Source organism: Dreissena polymorpha, chromosome 2 (assembly GCF_020536995.1).
Source record: "Dreissena polymorpha isolate Duluth1 chromosome 2, UMN_Dpol_1.0, whole genome shotgun sequence".
In the NCBI taxonomy this organism is placed as follows: domain Eukaryota; kingdom Metazoa; phylum Mollusca; class Bivalvia; order Myida; family Dreissenidae; genus Dreissena; species Dreissena polymorpha.
Window position 1 is genome coordinate 134,541,221 of NC_068356.1, and position 22,856 is coordinate 134,564,076.

General features: G+C 33.8%; 1 protein-coding gene across 3 annotated transcripts in view; it reads right to left on the reverse strand.

The window, feature by feature from the left end:
- Nucleotides 1-22,856, reverse strand: part of LOC127869083 (sperm-tail PG-rich repeat-containing protein 2-like) — a 130,278-nt gene that overhangs the window by 86,030 nt on the left and 21,392 nt on the right. For all 3 annotated transcript variants that reach the window (XM_052411375.1, XM_052411374.1, XM_052411376.1), the window contains exons 9-10: nt 18,546-18,703; nt 17,079-17,168 (exon numbers count right to left, since the gene is read on the reverse strand). In XM_052411375.1, the coding sequence (XP_052267335.1) occupies nt 17,079-17,168; nt 18,546-18,703 (248 nt within the window). The remainder of the gene's footprint in view (nt 1-17,078; nt 17,169-18,545; nt 18,704-22,856) is intronic.

Sequence of the window (22,856 nt, forward strand, 5' to 3'; positions counted from 1 at the left end):
GTAGTTCAGAATAATACGATTAATTTGCATGCCACATGGTTCAGGAATGATCAACTTAAGATATTATTGAAGACATTAACTGGAAATTTGAATTGAGGAGTCTTTTAGGGGAAAAAATAAATCTTTCTGAAGGTATTATAGTTGAAACAAGATGCCATGTATATATATACATATATACATGTACCAGCGAAAATAATTGTGTTGCCATAAAGACACCTAGGCGTTTTTGCTAGACAAAAGTGATAAAATACCAATGACAATATAATTGGGCATATAAAACAAGGCTAAATTTCCATAAATGGCATTTAAAAAAGTCGCCATGCATAAAAATAATATGTGGAAACTTTTGCTATGACCTCATAATCTATTTTCAGATGATGCCATATTGCAGAGCTATTAATAATCATGATTCCATTGATAGTTATAATATACTAAATTGATGACTGTTGTTTAAACAAAATCATTTCCGTACAAGCTGACAAGAACATCTGTACATCATACTATAAGTAGCCCTTTTTTACTGACCCCTTACTGCGTGATGCAGGGTCAGTAGATTAGTATTAGGCTAGAGCAAAGCTTGAGACCAATATTAATTTACAACCTTGTATCACTTGTTTATATTTGTGACGTCCTTTAATTTTAATGTCACTAAACTTTAATATATACAGATCTACCATTCTAGTATTGAACAAGAGCACCGCATAACGGGTGCCCGAACGCTCAGCTGCGGATGCAGTTTTGAATAAATGAAAGCTTGTCAGATTGTTTATTTATTTTTGTTAGAGGTCACAGTGACCTTGACCTTTGACCTAGTGACCCAAAAATGGTTGTGGTGTGTAGAACTCATCAAGGTGCATATACATTATGAAGTTTCAAAGTTGTAGGTGTAAGCACTTTGATTTTAGAGCCAATGTTAAGGTTTTAGCATGGCAGACACCGGGTGGCGGACGCAGGACTGCGGACGACAAGCTGGCTAAGACAATACCTCGGGTTTTCTCCGAGCCGAGCTAAAAATACACAGCAAGCGTGTAACCTGACTGAGCCTATGAAAAAAATGTATTCTGTTCTAGGTAAGATAACATAATTTCTGTGGTTTACATCTAAATTGTCTTGGGTATCAGATTTGCCATAATATCCATCTTGCATGCAAACCAGGGACTTACTGATGCCTTTTAGATCCAAAAACATTCAACAAACATACTCAATTATTCATATATTCGGCTAAACATATTAGAATTGGAGCATCAAAAGAGGTTAATAGATTATTTTAAATGATAAAACAATATATAATTTCCACTGGGTGATATTATACACATTTAATACTAATTGCAGAATAATTAATAACTGATTCATCAATCATAAAAGGAATTTAATAATAACTTCTGGTCTAACATCATAATTATGATATATACATGATTAAATATATATTTTCAATGGTAAGTTATTAAATGCTATTGATTTTAGTTTTATTCCAGAATAAACAGTTTAAGATAAAAAAAAGTACTGGATAACATTTATATAATTTTAACTCTTCACTTGCATTTCACTTTCTATAATATCCTGCAAAATTGTAATATTAAAAATTCTTTGTCATTGGAAATTACTATATCCCGATTTGGTTATAAATTTGACTTAACCCGATTGGCTTTAAAATAGTAACACAGGTTCTCTGAAAAATTCATATGAAGTAATAATTGGCAGACGCTATAATAAAATTTATATGCAAAATTAGTTTTCAATGAGTGTTGATTTTCACAAAAACCATCAGCACGTTACCACCCCCTGCGAAAATTTGTTCTAGAAATTGGAATGGTTCTGGAACTGTTCTAGAACATCAAGAACAGTCCTAGAACATTCCATATTCACATTCTAAAACTTATGTTCTGGAATTGTTCCAGAACAGTTTTCTAGCATAATTCTAGAACATTTGTAGAACAAGGCTCAGTTCTGAAACAGTCCCAATAATATACAAGAACATTTTTAGAACATTTCAAGGACAAAATAAGTTCAATAAATTTCTAAAAATGTTCTAAAATGTAGTTCTAGAACACATTTAGAACTCTTTTAGAACCAGTAAGTTCAACAAAAGTTCTAATGGGGAATAAGAACACATATAGAACAGGTCTAGAACCAAGATCTACAATTGTTCTACAATTGTTCTACATATTTTAAATAAACTAATTCAGACAATGATAATGTGACTTCTTCCAAATTAGATTTCAAAACATGGGCGTCCGCACAAAGGGGCAAATGGGGTCAGCTGACCCCCCTGGAAAATCAGTGAGCGAAAAAGATAGTTGAATATGGAAAAAACCTAAACGTGTACAATTATGATTCCTGAATTGAACAATTTGGGTCCGAATGACCCCTATTTAGTTTCACACGAACATCAACTCCCATTTACATGTAAACAAGTCATGGATGCGGTTATTGCACAATTTATTTACTCTCAAAACATTGTTTTAAACATGATTCATTCGTGCTAAATCGAGGGGAGAAGTCAATAAATTAGCTTTTATTCAGTCCCTGAATAGGAAGTGAAGGTGACGTGGGTCTCTGGCGAATTTCTCGATAATTTTTTTAATAAACATATTCTAGTCGGTGTTGATCCGATCCCTGTTAAACGCTCATCATGCATAATCTTCAGAGCCTGACGTCAGACATGGTGGATTTTAGCCATGTCTTGACTCATCTCAGGATGCTAAATGATAGTTCCACTGTACAAGTGATGGCGGGCAGGGTTAGTTAATTCGTTTGATACCCAAACATTTTGGTACCAATCTAAAAGGTTCTTGTATGGGGTGAACACTTTTTTTATGACTGAAAGCGCTAAGCCCGCCTCTTCACTAATGTTAATAAATTCCTGCCCGAGAATACCGCAAAATGATTATTGATATTTCAGTTCGCGCAACGCGGACCTATTTGACGAAGCAGTTTCGCGGTTAACATTGTCCCCCCAAAAATGTCCATATTTCAATTGCCGTAGAGCAAGTATATTTAACTTGCTGTTAATAACACTGTGTATTAATAAAAAAACACATTATTGAAATAAAAAAAACAATATTAAACTTAAGTCTTCCTGATCATTGTTAAACAATCTGTTGTAAATAGTACAGGTTTGGACAATCACGAAAAAAAAAATTATTGTAAATAAATATCATAATAATTATATTTTTTTTTTTATATACTGTTGATTACAGATGACAGGAAGTTTCTCTTAAAGCAAACAAAGCAGCGCCTAAGCATGCTTTCGAGGCAACTTAAGATAGGAAAAAACTCAAGGTAGGTATTATTTTCAAGGCATGTTCAGTGACAGGCAGGCAGTCCAAAATTACAGGCTTTAATATTAATGAATGTGAGCTGGAAACTTGAATGAGACTCAAGAAATTCCATTTTCCTCCATTGAATTAGTGTTATTTTAAGTATTTTTTGATCAGTTGGAAGTGAACAGAGGATTTGCAAGAACTTAGAGGTGAATCAAAAATGATGCTGCCTAGAAATAAATCACATTTTTGAAGTATCAACACTGCCTATAAATATATGATTTTTTTTCCCTATTCCAAATGTGAAATTTGATGGACTAAAAAAAAGTGTTCATGATCGCATGACACAATGCTCAAGTTTAGTTTTCACCACATTTTATAAATGATTTTAGAGTTAAGTGATCAAACACCAACAGAGCCTCGTGATAAGTTGCCTGTAAAGAGGAGCATGATCCCATCCGATGCCTCCGAAGAGATTGACCTGCAAAGCAAAATCTCAGTATTATGTTGGTCTTCTAATACATTATTTTTTTAAATCCCCGAGAAACTTATAAAATCCAGTGTTTAATGTGTTCAAATCATAAAAAACTGCAACAGTGTCTTGAATATATTGTGTTCGTATTGAGTTGGTGCTGAATGTCAAATTGTGTTATCCATCACCAGTTTACTTACAAGGTTTGCTGTATTGAAGCATTCTTAATTTGAAAATACTAATGTTGTGATCAAATGTGTATTAATTTGTTTGAATACTTTGATAATAAGTTCACTCAATACTGACTAAATAAAAAAGAATATGACAGTATCAGACCAAATTAATAGCCAACATTATGTCTATATTTGTAATACTGTCCAGCTGGATCATTTAGACTTCTTGTTTAGTTTAAGTTGTGACTACTTTATCTAAATGATTTCAGAGCAAAGTGATCAAACACCTACAGAGCTTCGTGACAAGTTGCTTGTACACAGAATAGCCTGATCCCATCAGATGCCTCCGAAGAGATTGACAAGAACTGTTCAAAGACATTTTCAAAACTGTTTAGAACATTTGTTCCAGACTTATTTGAAGCAACCCTTCGAAACTGTTCTAAAACATTTCTAGAATTGTACTGGAACACACCGACAAGAACTGTTCTGTAATCATAATGAAAATGTTCTAGAATTATTAAGGAACAGTTCTATAAAATTTCTAGAATTGTACTGGAACAAATGACTAGAAGTGTTCTGGAATAATCCTTAAAATGGTCTAGAATGATTCAAGAACAGTTGTTGAACGTTAAATGAGAATAATTTGTAGAACAAATAGTTCTCAAACAGTTCTGAAGGTTTGTTCTAGAACAATTCTTGAACCGTTGTTCTAGAACTATTCTAGATTTGTTCTTGTTTATTTTTCCAAAACTGTTTTAGAACAATTGTTCTAGAACAGTTCTAAAATGTTTTGCAGGGGTCTGCTCTTTTGTGAGTTAAAATATTTTTTAAATAAGAATAAGGAATCTACAGAAAACTTAAGTAATTATGTTTGTGCGTTATAACAAAAATACCATAGGAATATTTCTGGGTAAAGTAAATATTGCCTTCTTAAACATTTATGTCAATCTTGGTCCACCACCTTCGTTCACATAACCCTCCTTGGGGTGCAATAATCACTATACTATAACTATTTTCCATACCACTAATTCTCTATAACATTTAAAAAATAAATCACTTATGAGTAGATGCATTATTGTTTAAGGCATCCTGTCAAACTTCCTAGCTTTTTAAATCTTATTTCATTTCATTTTAGCTGTGATACTATCAAGTGATGTGATTTAACAAAGTAATATAATTTATACCTGTATTATGAAATTGTTTCTTCTGACTTCCCTTTTCTTTTTCGCCATATATACAAACAGCAATCACAAACATACTCGTTTGTGGTTATTTGCTCTATCCCAAATAATTATGTATTATTCTGCAACATTTTAATTTTAACATATTCATTACAGATCAATTGCATAGGCTCTGAAGGCTTATTGAAACGTTTGAGTCTGTTTCCAGGGTAAAACCAGTACTTGGCATCTTTGGAGGAGATGTACAGAAAGCTTCCTGCTTCTAAGTTTTGGTACCATATCCACTATGACAAAGCGACCTCTTGCAACATTTTCATTGGTGACAAAAATTACAGATGAACACTCAGTCTTGCTGTGTGCTTAACCCTTTGCATGCTGGGAAATTTGTCGTCTGCAAAAATGTCATCTGCTGAATTTCTAAGAATACTATCAGAATAGCAAACAGTTTGGATCCTGATGAGACGCCACGTTCTGTGGCGTCTCATCTGGATCCAACCTGTTTGCAAAGGCCTTCAAAATTCGGTTCCGCACTGAAAGGGTTAATGAGGTACTGGGCTTTTGTCACTGCCAAAACCCTGTTTCTGAGAGTGTTTTCAATTAGGCAATAGGACAATTATCTTTTTTATGTCAATATGCTGGAAGATTACATTTTCATCTTTAAATGGATACTAGACTTGCAGAATGTAAAATAATAAACAATGACATGGTTGTTGACCTTTCATCAACGATATAGTGAAATCTTACCTTAATTACATGATAATTAGTCATTCCCTTTTCACAAGTTGTGACTCATATATCATTTCTACCCCAGCCACTTCAGGTAAAACTGATTTGCAATATTACAACAAAGAGAGGCCATTTCTTTCAAACTGAAAGAGGCTTTGACGATATGTAACCATCCCATAATGATACAAATAAATTATTATCGTCCATTACTCAAATTAAAGAAACAGCATGTTTTAATGGGTATAATTGAATGTTTTTACTCTGCTAATGTCCAAAGAGGTATTTAAGACAGTTGCTGCTCTTCTAAACAGACTGGCTTTCTGGTAAGGACTCATAAGTACAACAGCCATTGTCGATTGTTGCAAGTCAAGTGAAAAAATATTAAACATATAAGAACTTAACATTCTTCAAAGAAACAATTATGATTAGCCGTTCTGTGGAATTTTCAAAGCAGACCCAATCTATGATTAAAAAATATTGCGATATAAGCATGACACTAACTAACATACGAATGTTTGGGAGATACGACATTTTACCCTGAACCCCTATAATCAAATGCTTAGTATGAAACTGATCTGTAGAGGTAATGTTTAAAACATATACAACAGTATGCCGTTCAACATTAATGATCTTCAAATGCACTTGGGAAAAATCTTCAACACAATTTCTTATAAAATTGCCCTGTCTACTTAACAACAGTGGCGTCTTAAACATCTTTGCTGCACAAAGGCGCCCTCAATTGCTGTAGACCGTAAGTCACAGAGATATTAATTGGTCGGCTTCTCGTTAACATTCTGATAAGTACCCCTCCAGGGGTAAAGAATGGGAAGAAAATGTGGTAGGAAGTCCTGATAGATGTGGCAGAGAATCTTTGTTTTACTGAACAGCAGCAAATTTGTATATAAATGTTACAGGGATTTGTTTCCTGTTTGGCAAAATTACAATTTTCAATATTTTTTCCACATAGCCAAAGAAGCCTTTTGCATTACATTCAAACAAACAAAATACTTCTAACGACTAAAATATTATAATATATGTTCCTTTATTGATAATCATAAAACGAAATTAGAAAAATAAGAAAATATATTTTATATGTGTTCATCACAAATCGAGAGTTGTTTAAACAACCTCCCAATTTTCATAAGCCTGAGGCTGTATTGGTAAGTGTTTTAGCTTGTGCTTCTCAAGATCCTGGGTCCGAACCCAAAGGCACGCATGTACTTCCAAAAACTGATACCCTTTAAAAAATGCACTTAAATACTTAAATAACGTGGGCCTTAAAATCCCATTTTTGAAATGTTATCGTCGATTGCGTATAAGACATTAGTTCAACTCTCAAATCCAGAACAGGCTATCAGCGCACTGGATTATGTGCCTCTTGCAAACATTTAATAAATAATAAATGGCCTTAAAGGCCAGGCCCATAATCGCTTTAATCCATAGCCAGTCTCTCTGGCATCATGGTATTAAGCAGTTCAAAGAGTCTGCAATAGGTTGCCTAACTTCTGCAGTCTACACTAATGAAATAATTTTAAGAGCATGTGGACAACACAGGAAATGGTAGAAAATGATATAATACAAGAAATATGGATGTTATCCTGGAAATAAGTATGAGGAAAAAATATTTTAAGAGGGATATCATAAACACAAATTACATGCAATTTTGGTTAATGAAACTTATCTGAAATTTATATGCCTTTATTTTTGCTATACCCATCAAAATTTGAACCTAAATAGCATCCAAAGTGTTGATTAATTAAATGATAAATAATTCATGAGGAATGGAATTTAATGCCAATGTCTTCCAAATGAAAATAACACATTCCATGACAGATAATACCATGCATTAGTATATATTTACATTTATCTGACCAAATGCAGATGATTGGCAACAAAAGTGAAACACCATTTTACATTTTCCAGATTATGTTTACAGCATACTGATCCCAACACAGTGCTATCATTACAGACTGAGCCAGTTCTGGTAAAAGGTTAAAGCCCATGAAAGATACATGTATCATCATAGATCATGTTTAACAAACATTCTCACATATCTGAGTAAACAAGATCCAATAAATAACAAACAGCAATGATTATAAATAATAGAGGTATTTTTGTCGTTGTGGGGATATCAGACGAACATGCAGCCAAAAGGTTGTGAGCTTATGGCCCATCCAGTCAATTCATATGTGGAAGGGAATTAGATTTAGTATGGTTATGAAAACTGTAACCTCTGACATTCATATAGAATTACGAGGCTGTTCAAACAATATGAGCACAAAAACATCATTGCCGACAGATAAGAATCATCTCTGGTTCATAAAAATTATGAACATATCAACATTTCCCATCAGAAATCCAAGGGATACTTGGTCAAGAGGTTTGGAAATTGCAGGGCCACTTGAAAATTCTCATAAACATTGGATCCAATTAAAAGAAGACTGCCAGACTGACGGGAATATGTATTTCATGCCAGGACAATGAATCCGAGGTGCAAATAACACCCAAGTAAATGGCCTAGAGGCATTTTTGTTAGCATACAAGCAGCAGGTTTAATCTGTGATTATCAGGCACTGCTCTTCTTTTTGCCCACCTCATGAGCCTGAAGAGCCTTGAAAGGTTACAGTCCATTGGATGTTTGGATCAGATTGATTTGGGTAACACACCACTCACTGGGTTACACACCACTCACTGGGTCCAAGGCATGAAAATGCCAATGCCAGAAGTTAATGACAATCCTTACAAACTGTATTTGCAGTTTGATGCCTTTAACATTTGCCTTGGACTTTGGGTCCCACAGTTTTTGGTGGCATGAACATGTCATAAGCTCATAAAAATCGTAGCTCCTATTTCTCATTGGTGGCATTTGTGAGGTTCCTGAGAATAAAATGCATCTTGAGAAATTGACCGTAATAAAAATCATATAAAAATCATCCAAAATGTCACTGTGTGTTATAGACATCCATTTTTGCTACAGATTATTCTGAACATAAAGTGCTATAATATTTGACATGTTACTAGTAGGTATAGAAATTTGTTAATGTGTTATGTTTAGAAAAATAGCAACATATTTTAATTTATTAAATATTATTAAAATAAATATATTATTATGCATTAACATACTCATAGCAATATATTTAATTGGCATTTTGTTTCTTATGATCAACACCACAGATTCCTTATACTAATAAAGCGTATTCCAGACATTCATAGATACCCTTTGGTAAAACTAAAATTTAACAATTTCTTTTTTTTAGCTTGATTATTTTCAGGTCTTTTATTTATTGTCATCAACATCGTTTTAAATGAAATAAATTCTACATGTCTCATCAATGCAATCTTTTACTTCAGTTATTATGACAATAATTATTGAAAATTAAAGGAGCAAATCATTTGTGATGCTTTCAGAATTTGTATGAGTAAATATTACACAAATGCAGTTAATTTCAGTTAATATGTGGGTACTAGAATTTCGAGTAAATTCTTCCTCCACTAAAATACTCCTTAGCTCAAACAATTCCAGGGAGGCCATTGATTCAAACAATGAGCAACAAAAAAACAACTAATGAAATTGCTCAGAAATTGGGAAAAATTGGGAATGGAAATGTTTGGTTACAGAGATGCCTCATTGAGTTGTTTGTTCATCAGCAGAATAAAAGGCCTGACATTTTGTCTTCCACTTAATGTAATTTTCTATGATCCCAGAAACGATCTGGAAAAGATACTGCAAGTATTCCAGCCTCTATCATCCCAGAACTGTATAGAAAACAAATACTGCAAACATGGTAGCCTCTATCATTTCGGAGTAATTGGAATTCACGATGGCCACTTAGTCAACATTTTTGCTATGATTATTTTAAAGATGCTATATCTGTATCTTTTCAGAACCGTGTTGAAACATCTAGGGTAACAAAGGCACAGTTTCACATTTCACAAAGTATGACTTTAATCCGGACCCTCAATACTGGCAAAACACCGCGCACAAATATTCTTCCGCTTTGATACAATGAACATTTTCAGGAAGTCACCTGATATAATGACCACAAACACATATTTGGTGTTGAACATTCTGTAGTAGTCATACATTTTAAGTAAACTTAAAGCTGAACATTTATAGATTAAAACAAGAGATGCGATCATGTCAGGAACTTGATTTTCAACTTTTTATTCCCCCGAAGGATGGCATATAGTTTTTTAACTGTCCGTAAGTCCGTCCGTCTGTCTGTCTGTCAGTCAGAATGTCAGTCAGTCAGTCTGAAAACTTTAACATTGGTCATAACTTTTGCAATATTGAAGATAGCAACTTGATATTTGGCATGCATGTGTATCTCAATTTGGAGCTGCACAATTTCTGTGGTGAAAGGTCAAGGTCATCCTTCATGGTCAAAGGTAAAATATATAGCTTCAAAGCAGTGCAGTAGGGGACATTGTGTTTCTGACAAACACATTTCTTGTTATCAATTAATTTATTTGAATTTAATGCACTTGAAAACCTGAAGGTCTGCATCGGAGATTCCTATTCTAAAAAGAAAGAGGGGCATTATTATGCTAAACTACAGGTAAGATTATGTAACTTAGTAAATTACCTCACACAATAACCCTTAACAGTGACACAAACATCTGTGTGAGTAATATGGCTTGGACAAGTTGATGAATAGAGCTAAAAAAAACTATGGAAGAAAAACGCTTTAAGCCTTTTCTGGCTCTTTATTTACTACTTGAATTGCTGCTTCGATATCATTGGGAATATTTCCATAGCTGTTTGCCAAACATAAAGTGTTTTATATCCTACGCCCAGACAGGAGAAGCTCAAAAGACCTCACTAGTCAGCAAGAGCAATCAAATCAGCTGAGTTGGATAACCAGGGAAATGTAAACCTAACAGAGGTTTTTACCAGCCATATTAATAGGCAATAAAACATGCTGAAATTTTATGATCCCTTCAAATCTTTTATCAATTATCATTTCAATGTATATCTTTAAAAAGTAGGGTGTCTTTTTGTTAAACTAATATATTTTAAAGATTCTGTGCCTTATACACCCCAAGTGCTTGTAATACTTGAATTTCTATACTATTTAAAACCAAATGTGAACCTTTGTTTTAAACAAAATTAATACTAACTATTAAAAACCAAGAGGAGGTTTTTTATGATTTGTACAGCCCCAATATATTATGTTTATCCAAAAATATGATGAAATCTCCATCTTCATTTAAATGAATTATGATATGAAATGCTAACTAATAAATTGGGACCCAATAAAACAAATCAGGATTCCAAAAATCAGCTAAGATAATCATAAAATGTATTGCCCAGTGCCTTTCCAAGATGTATTTCTATTATACATTATCTAGTTTGCCACTTGATGAATTATTATTGATGAACATTAAATAACAGATATGTACAAAGCAACAAATTCATAGCAAAACATATGAACACCCCATAATAAAGAAAATGTCCCACAAGATCAATTTCCGGAACCAGTAAGCAAGCATGATGCATCTGTGCTGTCATTTTACAACAATTCCAGACAATAGAAACGCATATACGTACCTAAAACAGATCCATTTTCATATTATTAAACCCAGATTTAGAAACAAAGCCATCACATCAATCAAAGGGAAACAACCAGTGCAAGCAGCTTCATCTTTTCCCCACAAAATTGCTTAAGGAAAAATTGATGACACCACAAAACAAGCACAAAAGAGCACACAATCAAATACAAATACAGGAAATGGGGTATGGTTAAAATTCTTGTTTATGGGTCCCTCACATGGAATCCGTCCATTCCACAAGAAAAATGGCTGATGTTGCTTTTTGAGGGCGACTGCACAAAACAGGATACAGACCACCAATAACTGATGACATCTGACCTGTTTTATCAATAACAGTGGGGCAAACAAGGAGCACTTTGTCATTTTCGTGTCAATTAATATCAAAGCACTGACAGTGATAGCTTTTTTGTTAATTAAATCAGGAATATTTAATAGAATGATTTATAGAAACGATTAATGAAACACATGCAACCTTTGCTATCCATTATTTTACATGACAAAATTTGAATATAGATTGGAGTGTTTCTCTGTGATTTTGACTAAAAAATGTATTAAATCAGAAGTTAGTGGGAATTGATAATTGTGTCATCCTCATCAATCATTTACAAGATTAAGTATAACAATTATTTTGTTTAAATAATTATATTTTTATGTTTGTTTATTTTCATTTCACTTGTACTTCCACATGCAATCTGTTAGCAATCCACAAATCTTCCATTTTGAACGTTTACTATGATTATTTATTTAAGTAATGTGTACAACATGCTATCATTTTCTAAAATTTATATTACTATCATTTGAAGGATTATGCATTCTGACTTTATTTCAGATCATAGAAGTAATTAACAAACTGACAAGAAAAAATTGTGCATAATTATGTGCAAATAGGATACAATATATTACATAGTGCTGCAACAATATACCGGTATATCGGTATATATCGCAATAAGCAATCCGCATATTGTATTGCGATACGATTTTCGTCATACCGATACGAAAATTTTACAAACATGCATCTACATTTCGTTCAGAAAAGCCATCCAAAATAATGATATCAAGGTAAACAAAACAAAGCGGTATTTTGTAAAAATAAATTGTTACATAAAAATGGCATTCTAAAAAGTCTATTATACAGAGTAGCGTTGTTACATGGGAGCATTCATTCTATGCTTTTAAACGAATTATCGTTGAATTAATTACGCACAACTAAATGTTTCGTTCGATTCTGAAATGAGCATTATTAAATTTGTAATCCGAATTTCGGAAACACGCTTCCGAAATGTAATGCTAACGCGACAATAAAAAAAGTGCTTTATTCTTTTTCTCAATAAAAAGCGCACGAAAATTATACAGACATGTAGAACGTCGCGTGCAAAGTGTGGGTGTATTTGTGTTGTATAAAACGGGAACATCACGTCAGGCGATTTACGCGTGTTCAGTGGGGAAAAAACGCCCTTTGGAAGTTATTTCATCACATCTTTAAATAGTAACAAATGCCAAAATGTATTTGATATTTAAGAAAATTGGTGAATGTTTGTGTTTTGTGTTATTCTTGAGCATTTTTATAGTAAACATTTACCAGAATTTGCTTTAAAACTGGAATATACGGGATTATCGGGTAATTGGCGAGTTATAATTCTGGTACAAGTAAGCAATATATTGCGATATATTGCAATACGGGTTTTTGAGCTGACAATATATTGCAATACGCTTTTTGGCGTATTGTTGCAGCACTAAATTATTACATGAACTTAATTTAACATTAATATTCTTTAGTCTGTCAAAGACAACAACAACAACAAACATATTCAAATTATAAAAGAAATAAAATATAATGAAGCATTTAGCATAAAGTAAAAAAACAGCACTTTACATAAAATATTACAACAAACTTAAAATGGCCGCAACAATTAAATAACCAAACCCTCTAAAATATAGTTGATAAATTATTTTTTTTAACATCTGAACCAGACAATGCAAACACATGGGGTTAAAAGTGTGTAATTGTTCAGAAACAATGACACAAAGATTTCACAACCAAATTTCCACCACCTGAACGCATTCTTCTTCTTTGAACTGTCAATTCTAATACTGTCAGCATATTGAAAAAATCAGAATATCTGAAATTTTAATGAAATAATGAAATCCTCCCAGATTTTTCCAAGTGTTTTCACCCTCATCATCATTTTGCAAACTCTAAACCTGCATGTCCCTGTCAAAGCACGTCACCTGACAGCTCCCATGTGATTGGTCATGTGATTTGCTTAATTGCCTCATGTGACTTTAACACAACGAGAACAATGGATTCTTCTTCTGAACAATTGTGTCTTGTTCTGACAAAACTGGGCATAATGCATGTGCGTAAAGTGCTGTCCCAGATTAGCCTGTGCAGTCCGCACAGGCTAATCAGGGACGACACTTTCCGCCTAAACTCGATTTTCGGTAAGGAGGGACTTCCTTGAAACTAAAAATACCATTAAAGCGGAAAGTGTCGTCCCTGATTAGCCTGTGCGGACTGCACAGGCTAATCTGGGACGACACTTTACGCACATGAATTAAGCCCAGTTTTCTCAGAAAAAGACACAATTGTCAAAGTCCATTGGACAGTTTAACCTTTCGCCCAGAGATTAATTTTTTAAACAAACTTTTAATAACTCTAGGCAATCTGAATAAAAAAAATAACATTAAAAAAAAGTCCAATTCAATGGCTTTATACAAAAAGAACAACACTTTTCTTAGTGTACAAACTACTTACAAAATACCATACTTTTTAAATACAGTTATTTAAGAGTAGCATTCAAAATGATGTTATTTTCAATATCTTCATTATTCTGATATGCAATGCACATAAAATACAATTGAATGAGCAGTCTTTACAATGTTGCATATTTTGCTGTTACAAAACATCTAAGGGAAGAATATACTTATTAACTTGTAATCGGTTCAACTGAAATAAGTATGGGAAATGTAAGACTACATTACATTACAGAACTTTATTTTATTATCCGTAATGTAGTTATGTTAAAGTGTAATTCAGATAGCGTTAAGCATATATAAATAACAAGTCATTAAAGATCTCATTGGAACTTCCACAAAAACCTAAATTTCTGAGCAATTCTGCAAAAATCCACTTAACTTTATCAAACATATTAATTCTTGGTGTTTAATAGCCTTATGACATTAGAATGGGTTCACTAGGGAGATGGGCTGAAATTTTTCTAGTTTTAATGGCTATAAATTGGAAATTTTTGCTCTGGATTGAATGTGTTATAATTTATGTAGCCAATCTCATTTCTTTATACACAACTTTGACTTGTGGCTTGGAATGAATTTTTCAACAAATGATCACCCAGGCGAGCTAGCTCTGCTGGTAGAGCCCTTGACTACAAATCCAATCCCCGTATATATTAATACTTTTAACCCTTTCCCACTCAGAAGCAGTGAAAATGGCTATGTGCAAACAGCATAAAACCAGAACAGCCTGCAAGTAACTCGCAGTCTGTTCAGGTTTTATGCTGTTTGCTCCTCATCAGTATCTAAGGGTTGGATAAGCCTTTAAAACATCAATTAAGTAAGAAAGGTCATTAGTTAAATAAAACTTTCTAAGGGACTACATATGCGTCAAAATACGTATCTAAGTGCTAAAGGGTTAAGTAAGTTACAAGAAAAAACAGTCCAGGTGCAAATAAGTTGCCCCATAAGCAACCATTCATTTTGCTAGATGTCTATCCAAAAAAGGCCATGAAATGAAGTCGTGAGTCAAAATGACAGTTCTGATGTCAAAAATAACAGAAACCCTCAAGAGCCACACCTGTCAATCAAAAAGTAAAAATAGGGGATCACTTTATTAACAAGATTTGATTAACTTTCACAGAAACCATTAGGGGACAGACAGGAATTGTGTGACACACGATGCCGTCTTTGATTGACAAGTGCAAGAGCTGTTGGACAAGAACAAAAGAGGGAACTTGGGATTCTGGGCCCTGGAAATGACAGCGAGTTTTGATCCAAGGTAAATATCCTCCAGTCCTGAGATAGTCAGACGTTGAAAGCCTTCAAATGCTGTAACACTTAAAGTTAGCTAGGTCGCTTTTGCCTGATTTGTTATGAAATTGATAACTTAAAGTTGAATAGAAAGTTAAATTTCTATGCTAATCCAGAAGTCACAGGAAAACTAGGGCACAACGCTGCAAGTACAGGACAGGAGGTGGTAGCATAGTTTCTGTAATAATATAAGCACGCTTTATAACTCAATTGATAACATTCATCTCTTGATTGTTATTTAATGTAGTGAAGGAATGCCAAAGTTTTTCATACAATAATTCATAATACGATGATCACTTACATTTCAAAGATGACAGTGATGCAATTATGCTCGTAAAACATGAAAGTAACGACTGTAAAAACAACATAGGACTTTAAATGGTGGTTGTTGTAACCTTGACTTCTTGAACTCAAGCATGTGACAGTAAGTGACATTACATGTCCTCATAAGAACCAAAACTCGTTAAGAACCAAAACTCTTAGCTAGAAATGGGGCATAACTTGTGCAATTTTTAGCAGATAGATAGACAGAAGACAATCATTATGTTGATCCCCAATCTTCTTTCTTGTTGGGGTTACATAAAACACCAGAACTCTAAATATGTATTTTGTATGTCCATCAAAATAATGGAACAAGTTAATGAAACTGAAAGTTATTGCAATCATTAGTGATGTTACAAGTAAACAAAAGTCCATGTTTATTTTATTTTCATCTTTGTCAAATGGAACTAAGATTTAATACATAAACAAACAAAAACTTCAATTAATCAAAGTAATGCTTAACACATTTATGCCTAGCGTCTAGAAAAAAAGGCCTTGGCAAACAGCATAGACCCAGATGAGACGCCGCATGATGTGGCGTCTCATCAGGGTTTGCGCTGTTTGCTTAAAGGAATTTCTGTAAAAAATATTCTAAATATAGAAATAAATATACTAGACATCCCTAATTTGGAAATAAACTGATCCAATTTAGAAGGATGGGAGAGTCCACTAGGGTTAAGTTTGTTTGATAACCACACCATAACCACCCACACATTCAGACAAAGGAAACCATTGTAAGAAAAGAAATATTCTTATTAAAACACTACACATTTCATCACCATTTCAATAATGAAAGAAATCTTTTGTTTTCCGGAATCCCCAAAACTCTCAATAATGTGTCCACCCTATGAACGACCCTTAACAGATGACTATCAAGGGCTGCGATTGAACCCTACAGAATTGATCGAAATTAAAGGAAATTGAAATATTAAAGACGATCTTTCCAATCTCAATCGTGATCGTATATGGTTATTATAGGGGACTCAGATGACTGGCTGCAGCACCATCTCGAAAATTCAAGGGTCTTAATTAATGTGGCAGACACTTGGATATGAAAAAGCCCTAAGTGTCACTTCCTGTTACCATATGATTCATCATATTTTTGTATTCAGTGCATTTTCATGACATTTTCTTCAAAATCATATTAACACTTTTGATTTTTTCTTACTTAAATGTGAAAAAAATAATTCAGTGAACAAATTATTCCTCTAAAGTTGTGAAGGGTTTGAAAGTTAACAACTTAAGTTTAAACTAAAGTAATCAGTTAAGTAACCTTGGGGTTATCATGAGTCGCAAAGGTCAAAAGCTTGACAATTTAAGTTTAAACTTAAGTTTAGTAACCTACCTTGGGCCCGTCGTCCTTGAGGCGAGAGGTCACAGAGGCAAAGGTTGACGACAAGTGGGCATAACGGGGCTGGAATGGCTTCTCTTTCACCTTCAACATTCAAATGTAAAGATTTATTAAGCATTTACATTTATCACCTTTAACATTAAAATGTCATGTTTTATTGGAAGCTTATAATATTTATCTCCTTTAAAATTTAAATGTCATGTTTTATTGGAAGCTTTTATATTAATCTCATATAAAATTCAAATTTAAAGTTCTATTGGATGCTTTTACATGCATTCATTAAAAAAATACAGCAGCAAGTGAATATTGTGCAAAACAAATTAAAAGGTCGGATTGAAATATTCAAATCAATAAAAATATACTATAATGCAGCTTAGATGTACATAATACATCAGTTAAAAATGAAAAATTATGACAGGGAAACATGATTAATTCCTAGAAATTATGTTATTTAGGGATAATAACAATCCCAGGTAAAATGTTAAAGAAGTCAATAAGAAGATTTTTGGCTATTCAAATTTATTTTTCTTCATTAAAATGTTTATAAATAATGCTAAATTAAGAATGATGTTTTTAAATAAATACAATTAACAAATTTATCAAGTGTTTAAACTTCTATTTAATCTAAACAATCTATTTGAGCTTGTTTGCATCAAAAGCCTCAGGCTTATTGAAATGTTCTCCAGTCCATTTTCATAGTATCTTTTTGGGGCGATCTAACGAACACTCCTACAGTGGGAATCAAACCCCTGACCTCCTTGTTACTTGGTGGATACCATAGCCACTACGCCACAGTCCTTATTTAACCCTTTTCCACTAAGAAGCAAAGTGAAAATGGCTATATATGCAACCAGCATAAAACGAGAACGGCCGCAGAGTAACTCGCAGTCTGTTCAGGTTTTATGCTGTTTGCTGCTAATAAGTATCTTAAACAAGAGATGTGTTTGTCAAAAACACAATGCCCCCTATTGCGCCGCTTTGATTTTTTTTATCATATCCCTTTAAAAAAGATTACTTCCCTTGTAAAAATGATCTGTACCTGCCAAATGATAAATAGAAATGATCTCCCTTTAAAGCTTGTTACTTCCCTTGTATTTGTTTTGTTTGACCTTGTCCTTAAAGGATGACCTTGATCTTGACCTTTCACCACTCAAAATATGCAGCTCCATGAGATACACATGCATGCCAAATATCAAGTTGCTATCTTCAATATTGCACAAAGTAAATGTTAAAGTTTATGGACGGAATCACAGACTGCCGGACTGACGGACAGTTCAACTGCTATATGCCACCCTACTGGGTGCATAAAAAGAAAATAAAGGCTATAAAATTTGAATCTAGTAAGAAAGGTCTTCAATTCAATTTTATTTTCAAAGCAACTACAAATGCGTCAAAAGAGCGTAGCTTTGCGGTGAAGGGCTGAAAGAAGATTACAATTTTCAGTCAAAATATCGTGATTACCTGATAGTGGTTGGGGCCAGGTAGGTCAGGTGCCTCTTTCTTTGTTATGTTGTTGATACGGACGGACGTGGTTCCAAACACACCTCGCCGCGTGCTCTCGATGTATGCTTTACGAATACTCTCCGAACTCATGCCGTTGAGGTTGTATGCACCTGGACCTAAGATTTAAAATGTATGGATATGAGCCCTCCTCTGGGAAAACCTGGTTAACCCTTTGCATGCTGGGAAATTTGTCGTCTGCTAAAATGTTGTCTGCTGAATTTCTAAATTTAGCATTTCCTTCGAATTTTTTCAAAGAATACTATCAGAATAGCAAACATTTTGGATCCTGATGAGACGCCACGTTCTGTGGCGTCTCATCTCGATCCAAACTGTTTGCAAAGACCTTCAAAATTCGGTTCCAGCACTTAAAGGGTTAAGTGCATACAGGTGTCCTCTCAGATTGGTCTGTGCAGTATACACAGGCTAATCAGGGAAGACACTTTCCACTTTTACAGAACTTACAGTATTAAGGTAGTCTCTTTTTAGCAGAAATCCATTTTTAGCAGAATATGTTGTCCCTGATTAGCCTGTGGGACATCACTTTACCCACATGCATTAGGCCTGAGTTTTGCGAGAACTAGGCTCCTATGAATATTGAGGCAATTTTAGTAATTATTATTTATGCAATGTTGCGGAAATTTTACGACAGGTGACATGTATAGCAAAATTGTGGGACTTTCAAAATAAAATAGCAATATTGGGGTAGTTTCAGGAAACAGAAACAAAATATCTATATCTTGATATTGTGGAAATTTCAAGAGCAGTGTAGCAATGACAATTTCAAGAAGCATTTCCATATGCAATCAGACACTTTTGAGGCAGGTGTTGTAAAATGCAACAATCCATTCAACCTTGAGTTTTCTATTTTAAATAAAATGCTAACTTTGATCACAACTTTCTTTTTATTTAACACATATATTTTAACATGATTGACATAATTTCTCAAGTTCTTTTTTTTTGCCTGTGAGTCATTATGGTCTTGTTCTGAACTATAATTCAGTGCGTAATATTTCAAACAAAGGTTAACAGAAGGAATGTCAACCTAATGGCGCAGATTATACATAACTGAATTTCTTGGACAGGATAATCACGATAATGAATGTCCAGCATGACAAGTCAATTCAAACCTGCCACATTACAATATTAAGCTGTTTGCTATTCCTCAGAAGACACTTCTGTTAATGTGGCCAATCAAAATAGTGTTTGTTTCAAGTTCTTTAATAGAGGGAAACAATCTCACAATATGCATGCTACAGTTCTTTTTCTGTTAAAGGTATACTATATATCAACAAAACAAAACGAAAAGCTTAAGGAAGCAGGAGTTCACCAGGTCATCACAGTTTAAGCAATGAAAAGAATTTATAAACCAATCAATCAATTTAAATTTCAATTCATTAAAAAATCTAGGTCACAAATATGTTATAAAATGTTGCATTTTTTTCATAACAAATGCATGGCATGCTACCCAAGCATAAGCATAACCCAAATTACTTTTTTAATGGCCTTATAAGGACACGTCCCAATAATGGTCAAATATGGGACTAGTTCTTTGATTAGCAGCAGAAGAAGCCCCTAATTAGCTGACTGAGTCTGCCCCCCATTTTACTGGAGAGCAGAATGAAGGCAACGTCAAGATTAACATCCATGATAAATGCTTAAGACTCAAGTGTCAAAGACTTGGATGAGTAAGTATGGAGCCAAGATTGGGGGGGGGGGGGGGGTTAGCTTGATTACTAACATATTGATCTGAGATTTAGGCAGTCTTTGAAAACACAGTCATGTACTCATAAACCTAATTTGTAACGATAAAAAGAGAAGAAAACATTTGTATGCATTTTTATATATTTGTATATCATATCATCATTAAATATATATTTTTAAAATTAAATATAATAATGGAGCATGCATGTTCAAAGACAAAATATTTTGTTTGTTATGTAAAAGCAAAAAAAGGTTTGTTTGATTAGTAGTGATCTTTATTGGAGACTGAATCAACAAAAAACTTCCTTATAATAGACCTGTCAAAATTCTTTGTATCAACACAAGTTCATAAATGATATTATAAATGAGCATTCAAATCCAAGCTCTTGATGTCACATCATAAAATGTTCTGTTTGTAAGTGGCGTATTAAGTCATCAATTGTGCAGCGTACACATGTCAAGATGGCATATTCAGCTTTCAATGACATTGTGAGATTTCCATATGAACTCAACTACAAAAGGCCAGATTACTCAAAGCGATAACAATTTTTCCTAGCAAGTGCTTTTCAATCACAGCAGGGTAAACAGGCAGCCAGGCATTATCGCCAACATCAGCGTCAACAATTAACTGCATCCATAGATCACAGGATGATAATAATCTCCCATGTTTAACATCTGAGCAACGCCAACTTTGTCTAGACAAAAGCCGATTTTCTTTGACAGCAAAACAAGCGTGTAAGTCACAGGGTCTCATGTCGCGAGCGACAAAAATGACCACTTGTCCTGGGGAGGCTAAAGAGTCTGAAGTGACCATCTCGTCTCATAAATGACCATCTTGACTTAAACATCCTGACCATCTTAATCGACCCTCTCGGCTCTCCGACCAAGTGGCTAACGTGATTAACACAGCCGGCTTCATGATAAACTGCTTTGTGTCATTGTGCTGACTTAAGGGGCGTTATTCTATAAACATCCTTCCACGTGGATGCACTGCGAGAATAAAGCAGGGGAAAATTTTGGAAGGAAATAATTCTTAAGACAAATATGGGTGATTTCTATTCACAAAAGAAGGCTCTGCTTACAAATTGGGGGCCATTATTAACATGAAGTCTCATCTTCAAATGTGGTATTATTTTTGAACACCATAAATGGGGTGACATGAAAAAAAGTGTTAACAGCTGAGTAAACATTTCAATCTAGGGGTGGGGTGAGGAAAATAACAAGTTTCTAACCTATTGGTCTTACAATAATAATAAGTGTAAATTTTTTTCATGATTACCAAACTTAATTTTCAAGAGGAAAGTTTAATGTTATTTTTAGATGTCTTTTATTTCAATAAATCAGTACTCTGAGTTGTTTTTATCAAAGGTAAATACTTCTTAATTGTAACATTTTTATTAATTGCCAGTATAAATCCTAGAATCGTATGGTTGTTAGAAAAAAATATATTAGTTTTACTAAAATAGAAATGAATTGTATCAAATAGTCAATAATTACAGCATTTGTTCAATAGATTGCATAAAGATATTTAATTAAAAGCAACCAAGCATTCATCAATATTGGGGATTTCTGACGTTAAACTTACTTTTAATAAAGCCTTAAATATATATAAACCGATCTTGCTTAAGAAATATACCCCATTCAACCCTAAAGTGATACAATCATCAGCCACAATTTGAAGCAAGCATTGGTGTGGGATCTCATTCTGAATATCTGTTTTGTTTTGAAAAGTGAACAATTGACTACAATTGACTACATACTTCAAATAGATTTACTATAATTACAACATAAAACAGCTTTCATACCCTTTTTTGTTTTCCCTTTTGAAATTTGACAGCATACATGAAAAGAAACAAATCTTAAGATTTAAATATGATGAGTAAAATCAAAGACTTCAGTGTCACTGAGCCAACAGATGGGCACCATTACTTTTTAATCACATTGATTGCAAGATCGTTCTGATGAATGCAAGTAATCTCGAAAATGCCATAAAAAATAACATGGGGACCACAGTCAATTTATCCCTGGGCCTTTGTGCAAAGTAAGTTTACGATTGTTAGCGTAAAGGTCTGATACATTTCCTATCCGGTCTGTCCCAAAGGCTATAACTGAAACCATAAAACCGTTATCACCCGCTCATCCGTCTTTATTCGGCATTGTTTCTAGGCCACGATTTCGTGAAAGTTTTCATGACTTGCATGGTAATTTCACGATAGTTCTCTGCCCGATTTGACCATGTCCCACCTAATCTGACGGCATTTAATTCCTGTTTTACAGCAGTCAATCAAGTTTTTATTGTCAAAATGTGAATTGTTAAACAGAATCACTTTTGGATCAGAATTATCGCTCATCAAATCCAAGATTTTTTTGCTTGCTATCGAACTGGTACTTTTACCATGGCAACCCCTTAGAAACCTTTTTGCTCTTCCTTTTTTTCAATATTTCCATTAAACTAAAGTTATTTAAAACTATCTTAAGGTCATTTACCTTTTAATGTATTCTTTCCACAGTGAATGACAGTTAAATGTACCTTTTATGGTGATTTATACAAATATCTTATTATCATCA